This window comes from Neophocaena asiaeorientalis, unplaced genomic scaffold, assembly GCF_003031525.2.
Source record: "Neophocaena asiaeorientalis asiaeorientalis breed wild unplaced genomic scaffold, Neophocaena_asiaeorientalis_V1.1 scaffold529, whole genome shotgun sequence".
Taxonomy (NCBI): Eukaryota; Metazoa; Chordata; class Mammalia; order Artiodactyla; family Phocoenidae; genus Neophocaena; species Neophocaena asiaeorientalis.
Window position 1 is genome coordinate 22,372 of NW_020174262.1, and position 7,522 is coordinate 29,893.

At 57.7% G+C, this 7,522-nt stretch overlaps 1 protein-coding gene across 1 annotated transcript; it reads right to left on the reverse strand.

Moving 5' to 3' along the window:
* Positions 1–381: 381 nt before the first annotated feature.
* Positions 382–4,529, reverse strand: LOC112406462 (uncharacterized protein CXorf49 homolog). Its single transcript, XM_024755239.1, has 6 exons — positions 3,240–4,529; positions 2,391–2,547; positions 1,507–1,583; positions 1,195–1,240; positions 571–612; positions 382–466 (listed from the first exon to the last, which is right to left on the reverse strand). Exons 1-5 carry the CDS (start codon positions 4,527–4,529, stop codon positions 572–574), a joined length of 1,611 nt encoding a protein of 536 aa, XP_024611007.1. The 3' UTR covers positions 382–466; position 571.
* Positions 4,530–7,522: the final 2,993 nt, after the last annotated feature.

Genomic DNA, 7,522 nt, shown 5'->3' on the forward strand with positions numbered 1-7,522 from the left:
CAGAGATGAAGCCAGACCCCAAAGGAGGAGGGGGGTTTGGAGAGAATTAGAAGAGGGCCTTCGGGGGAAAGGGAGGACGTGCCAATGTGGCCAGGCAGAGCACACACAGGACCCAGACCTGGGGCACTCCGCTGGCTTGACTGCAGGGATGGTAGCAGAGGCTGGCCCAGAGTCCCCACCACAGGATGTCAGAGATAGCGTTCTGGAAAAGGCTCTGATGTGGAGCAGCGCCCCGCCCCAGGCCCCTACCCCGACCCCGACCCCTACCCCTCCAGAGAGAAGGCAGAACACAGAATATGAGAGGTACTTTAATTGGAAACTGCTGTGAAACTGGGGCGGGGCGGGGGCAAAAGAAGGGGGAGAGGAAGCCCTAGGTGAGGCAGAACAGGAGCGAACGAGCTTGGCCACAGCTCCAGGGCCCCAAAGGTACCAGCTGCTCCTCTTGCAGGAAGACGCTGGGCTCAACCTGTGAAACAGCAGAGTCAGGGAAGAGCCTCAAGCCAGGGCCAGCCCCCAGCCCTGCTCAACAGCCAGGACTGTGGGAAGGGGTACGGTGTGTGTAACGCTCACTTCAAAGGGTCTGCGACTTGTCAGCCAGGTACTGCATGGCGGCTGCAACAGGGACAGGCATTAGCAGGTGCTCCAGACAGAGGGATATAGAAGCCTGTCCCCCATCCCCGTGACGAACCGCCTAGCCCTGAAACCTGAAACCCCTCCAGACCCCATGCAAAGAGCTCTGGGCCTGATCACTCCCCACCACCCAAACTGAATGTGGAACCGGTTCCTAAAGGGAAACAAAATGTGCCAGCAGCTCTCATGCTGTGGGCCGTGCCACAACCACTCAGAACTTGTCACACACACAAACAAACAATCCAGCAAGAACCTTAGAAGCCACACCAAGCAGCGGTTCAATGGAAAACTCAACGAGGTATCTCTAAAAGTCCTATCAGAAGGACATTCCCTAGGACTGGTCTGGTTCTCAAAGTGTGCATGCAGTCCAGACAGTACTTTGCTATTTGTACACACGCCCAGTTGTACATGCACAGCCGGCTCCAGGGCCAGGCCTGAGAGGTTCTCCTCCCCACAGGGATGTTGGTCCCTGCCAGGCCGACTGAACCTGCAGCCCACCCCCACCCCAGGTGCCCACCTGGGTTCTGCACTATGACACCGCTCTCCGGCCCTGGTTCCTCATACCAAGTTGCTCCTTAAGTTCGTGTACTTCTCTCTCTAGCTCGAGACACTAGGCCAGCAGACAGAGGAGGAAGGGAAATGATTAATATACTCTGGCCTCCTCTCTCCTCCACCTTCTCCTCTCCCCTGGGCCCTCCACCCCAAAGCCGGGGGGCCTGACTGGCAAGGACTCCTCAGTGGAAAGGAGGTGGGCTCCCTCCGTGGGGTACGTGATGGGGGCAGGGGAGGGGTCGCCTATACATGTCAGCTGAACTTGGACCCAGATCCCACCCTCGAGTTTGGGCCTGCATTTCCAGGATGCAGAGGAAGCATTACCCAAGGACAGCAGGGCGTTCCCAGTGGCTGCTGCTGCGTTTCCGGTCTTGGGGGATGGTCAAGTGGCTCCCGGTCACCTGAGAGGGAAAGGACACACAATCCAGCTTCCCAGGCTCCCAGTGAGGTGGAAAGGGCCAAACGGGCTCTAAAGAGAGGTGAGGCAGCACCACCCTCTGCTGGCAACCAGCCGCCCCTGCTCTGCCCAGCAGCCGGAACCTTGCCTCTGGGCCTGCTTCTCCTGTTCCCCGGGGGCAGCCATTTCGCCATTGTGGTCCCCAAACAATGTGGCTCTGGATTCGACCCTCCCAGAGCTGCAGCCACAGCCAGCACTTGGGAGAGCAACGTGGCCGAACAGGACTTAACAGAAAAGGCTGTTCCCCTGCAAGTCTACACCCGGAGCAGCTGTTTGGGGCACTGCCACCGATCACCCCGGAGTGAGGCAGCACCACCCTCTGCTGGCAACCAGCCGCCCCTGCTCTGCCCAGCAGCCGGAACCTTGCCTCTGGGCCTGCTTCTCCTGTTCCCCGGGGGCAGCCATTTCGCCATTGTGGTCCCCAAACATGTGGCCCTGGATTCGACCCTCCCAGAGCTGCAGCCACAGCCAACACTTGGGAGAGCAATGTGGCCGAACAGGACTTAACAGAAAAGGCTGTTCCCCTGCAAGTCTACACCCGGAGCAGCTGTTTGGGGCACTGCCACCGTTCACCCCGGACGCATAAATCCCACACAGAGGATGATGTGGCTCAAGGCCAGCACTGCCAGCACCCCGTCTCCTGTGGGAGAAACTGCCTGGGAGCAAGGCTGTGCCCCCAGCACAGACAGAGGCAGAGGTTTCTGTCCTCAACCCCTCTTCCCTCCGCTCATATCAAACCCACGACACTCACCTGAGGGTGCAGGCCCCCTGGGCATGACTTGTCCCTGGTTCAGGTCCAGGGGCTCTGAGTTTCCTGGATCTTGGGGGCCTCTGGTGTTGACGTCACCACTGCTGGCTTTTCTACGATGCATGCGCTGACAAGATGTCCCTGGCCTGTGAGTTAGCAGCTGAAACAAAAATTTCTCACCGATTTGGACTAAGGAAGTGTGGGTGTGTGTGTGTGTATGTGTGTGTGTGAGACAGAGAGAGACAGAGAGAGACAGAGAGAGCGAGAGAGAGAGAGAGAGAGAGAGAGAGAGAGAGAGAGAGAGAGAGAGAGAGAGAGTTGTGTGATTCAGGCCAGGGTGAGGCAGGGAATTGGTAAGGGAATTGAAAGGCTGATCTCGTTAGCACTTTCTCCCTCAGTCAGCCCCAGGCCAGCAGGCAGAGCTGATCTAGGGATAACAGTGGGACACTGAGAAAGCCCAGGCCCCCTGCAAGGAAGGTCTGGGGAACAGCTAGGAAGGAGGATTCGGGAAGCTGGTGAGTCTAAATACTGAGGCTTTCCGGGGAAGCTTTTAAGGGATCCCCCTACCCAATTCAGCTACCAGCCCTCCCTTCCATCCCAGCCCAAGTCTCTCAGAGGAGGCTGGAAAGAGGCCAAGGGTGCAGAACTGGGCCCAGGACACCCGAAGTGCTACCTTAATGTTTGTCCCTAGGAAAAGGAGCCTGATCTGGCATCGTAATGACCCAGTGACCGAGGGGCAAACAATGCTGACCCCTGAGGGGTGGACAGAGGCAGCATGGATGAAGACGTGTGCCCTGGGTGCTGTGGGTGGTGGGGAAGAGTGGGGAGAGAGGAGGAGCATGGCCTACTCACTTGGCCCTTTGGGGCTGGGTCTCTATTTGGGTCCTTATCTTCTCCCGACACCGCCTCAGACTCCCTTGCCCAACTGACCACGGATTTCTTCCCAGCGCCGCTGTGCTTGGACTGTTTGGTTCCCGAAAGGAGTAAGGTATAACTCTTGGGTCTCCCAGGCTGCGGAATACCAGAGATTGGGGGGAAGGTGGCCGGTTCCACGGGAGTTGCCGAGATTCGCTGCCCCCGGGAACGGAAGGTTCCCCCCAGGGCAAGTTTGCATGCTCCCCCGACGGATTTCTTCTCCTGGGCTCCGTTCTTCCTAGGAGTGACCCGCGGCAGGCCACCTGCAGCAGCAGCAGAAGCAGAAGCAGAAGCAGCAGCAGCAGCAGCAGCAGCTCCCGGGTAGCTGGGCTTGCTGCCCCCCTTCCCCCACAGCACGCTCTGCATTTTCTTAGGGGAAGAGATGCCCTGCTCTCCCACGCCCTGCCTTTCCACAACCGAAGAGAGTCCTCGCGGAGCCGACGACAGGGAAGAGCCTGTCACGTGAAGGAAATTCTCCCTGGCTTGGAACTTCGAGTGTCTGGGAGTGTCCCCGGGATCCTCGGGTCTGCTGGGCTTGGCCTGGCCTCCTCCTCTGGGGTAAGTGCTCACCGTCATCAGCTGTGTCTCACTGAATTCATCTGAGGACTCGGAGTCGGACAGCAGCCAGGCCAGGCCTTCCGCGGAGCGCCGCTGGCGTTCCGCAGCCACGTTCAACTTACGGTTAGTGCCTCTCTTAGGCTTCCCCAAGGCCCGGCCCGCTTCAGGCCTCCCGAGGTGGGGAGGGCCGGCTGGAGCCGTCGGCCCTTCCCCACAGCTCAGGCCGGGCACTCCTGGACCGCCGGGACCCGCCTCAAGGCACAGTGTCCACACGGTGGACACTTCGAAGGCGGTGGAGCTCTCCGGGGACGGGTATCTGAGGACGCCCAGCGCGTCCTCGTCGGTCAGCTGCTGCAGGTTGGCCTCCTCGGCCTCCTCAGACTCCTCGATCAGGTCCAGGAGGTCCCTCTTGTGGTCAGCTGGGGAGCCAGGTCGGCCTTCGCGGCCGCACGGCACCGGCCCTCGCGCTTCCAGCATCTCCCGCTCAGACTGGAAGCCCTCGGGGTCCGGGAAGTTGCCTGCGCACTCGCCGTTCCGCGGTTCCCCAGGCTCGGGGCCTGGGTTGGGTCCCCGTGGTACTGCAGGGCCGGCTGGGTGGATGCCGGCCCGCTCCCTGCCCTTTGGGCCGAAACGCATTCCCCACACAGAAACCTCATCCGGGGAGCTCATGTCGTGACCCGGGCGGCCCCGGAAGCGGGGCGACGGTCGATGGCCCGAGTCGCGGTCGCGGTCACGGCAGGTCAGGCGGGCGGCGCTCAGACGGCAGCGTCATCCACCTCACGCGCCGCACGAGCTCGCCTCAAAAGAAAGGACGTGCCACTTTCAGCGCGCCTCCCACGGCCCCGCAGCAGCCTCCTCATTGGTCAGGCCCCCGCCAACCAGCGGGCGCCTTGTTCGCCCGCCCCCTCGAGGCCTAACCAATGGGGTCGAGGGCCTCTGGTTTGCTCGCAAGCCCGTGGGCGGTCCGGGCAGTTGGCTGGTGAAGGGGATGGTGGGAGTGCTTCCCTCTGTCAAGCCTCTGGGCCCGCCTCCTCCTGTCCCGCCTCCCCTTTCCCGTTAGAGACACAGCTCTGAGCCTCCATTTCCCATCTATACAGGGGTTCGAGGGCGTCGGGGAGTGAGGGCGCCGGGCTCCAGGGGTGGTGAGGATGGAACGTCAAGATGGAGGCGCTGGATGCCTAGCACGCGCCGAAAGCATTTGCCAGCCTCCCTTCCACCGCAAGCCTTACGACCCAACAGGAGAATGGGCACAGGAGTCCCGCAGTCAGTGATCAGGGGTCGGCCAGAGAGCAAAGGGATCGTATTTTCGTTCTGTAAGGTCTGTCTCAACTGCTCCATCTAATGTGGCTCAGCAGACGTTATCGGCAGGTGGGTTTGGCGGATAGACTGGGGTTGGCGGACAGATTGGGGTTGGCCTCGCTCCATCAGCCCTTCCCCCTCTCTGAGGCAAATTCAAAGAAGAGGAAATCGCAGTGGCCAGTTACACCCCGAAAGATGCTCCCCACCACTGATCCTGGAGATGTGAACTAAAACCACGAATCGGGTTTCACACACTAGGTTGACAGCCTTCAAAGATCTTAACCATTCCGAGGGTGGGAGAGTTTAGGAGCAAACCTCTGTGACTGTAGTGCAACAGACCCATTTGGGAGGTAATTTGGCAGAATCCATCGAAAGGAACTTAGTGCCAGCACGGCCTCTGTGCCTGGCACTCTTCTAAGCGCTGGGCATAAATAATAATGCATCCGCGTGACACGCCGATTACTATAGTACCAACTATTACTGGCCTCTTACCGGTGAGGAAACAGGCACTGAGAGGTTCGGCCACTGGCCCAAGGTCATTCGGCTCGTGGGGATCAGCGGCAGGATTGAAACCAATCAATCTGACTCCAGAGTCCTTGCTTTTAGCCCAAGATCTTTAAAAGGAAGGAAAAAAGAATCTATTTCCTCTATGCTCCTGCAAGTCCGCTGCCTGGTACTTTTTCCGGAGACACGCTGGTACCTGTAGTGTACAAGAACACATGCACAAGGGTGTTGGTGATGGTTAAAACTGGGAACAGTCCAAATTCCCGTCAGTAAGGAAATGGATGAATGCAACGTGGCTTAGCATCCAGTATCATAAAGCGTGGCAGTCTAACGGAATGCATCAGGCCATTCTCACACCTTTCAAAAGCATCCGCCTGACTTCGAACTGCAAGTTGCAGAACGATGGTTTTGGATTCACATTTGTAAGTTAAATCACTTGCGTGCGTGGGCACACACACACACACACCAGTCAATCCTATGTAATATATGAGAATTCATTTAAGTATATGTACAAGTATGTTGTAAAGTTTTGAAGGACGCACAACCAAGGCCTACCAGTTGTGATGGCGGTGGGTGTGGATAGCCAGGTGTCTCTCAATTTTTCTTGGAACTGTCAGTTCTCAGCTCCCCTGAGCTGAGCAGTACTGATGTCTGGGGAGTGGTGCCTCCCTTGGTTTCTATACGGCCCATGGGTGTTAGAATTTCCCTTGTCTGCCACCCAACTCCTACTCTGACACCGCTCCATTCCTCCCATACCTTCCTTCTGCTCCTTCCCGTTCATACTCCTCTGTCTTCAGTCACCTCTCTCTCCTGCATCCTGCTCTGGCTGACGTCCTGGGGTGTCTGAACCCCTGTTGCCTGTGGAACTCAAAGGCCCAGTTTTCTGGGTCTGCACCTGAGAAGCTGGCCACGCTGGGGAAGTTTCAGAGCAGGGGAGATTGGGTGCACCGTAAATCTGCAATCCTCCTCCTCGAGCCTGCCCCCGATGGTGCCTGCCCGTTTGTGGATACCGCCCGCTTCCACTTCTCCCAGTGACTTTTTAAGTCATGGTGTGCTCTTTCAGATATGTTAAAATGGATAAGGAAGGATATAGCAAAATCTCCTGCATCCACCAGCACCCTAGGAAACATTAGCAGTGGATTCAGTGGAAGCCTCCGTCTTCCCTCTCACCATTTCCATTCCCTTCCTCCCTCCCCCAGAGAGAGACTCCCGGAACTTCTTCTCACCTTCTCCACTCTCTTCGTCCCTGTGGCTCTCCTACCTCCTCTTCCCCTGCATCCCATACGTCTCCAATGATGTCACTAATCTCTGCTTTAGCCCCCTATGCTCACCAGGATCCAATACTGGTTTTGACTTACTCTCTTGGCCTGGGGTGGGAGCCAGTATCAGAGGTTCCTCTTGGCTTTCCCCACCGTGATAGCTCTTACCCTGCAGAGCAGTGATCCAACGTGGAAGTCACTGCTCCAACTGCCAAGTGTATCACTTATCATTATCAGCTTGGGGACTGGAGAAATGACCGCTATTTTGGTCCAGGGACCCATTCAGCTCACTGTGAACCAGTCTCTATTCCCAACTCCTTTTAATGTCAGGGCCTCATAAGCCCCATTCTAATGAGGCCCCATCACGACACTTTGGGCCTCCTGGATCAATGTCAGCTCAGATCCTGTGTCCAGTAGTAGTAGAAGTGTCTGGGTCTTTATCTAGCCTCAGGGTACAGTCACCTGAGAAATGGCAGTCATTCTCTTTAGGGACGGTCATAACCCACTGCCTTGGTTCTGGATCCTTCCTCCTCAAGACTCATCCACCTCTTCAGTGGGGCCGGTCTCTGAATTGGCTCAGGACCAGGAACTGAGCAGGAG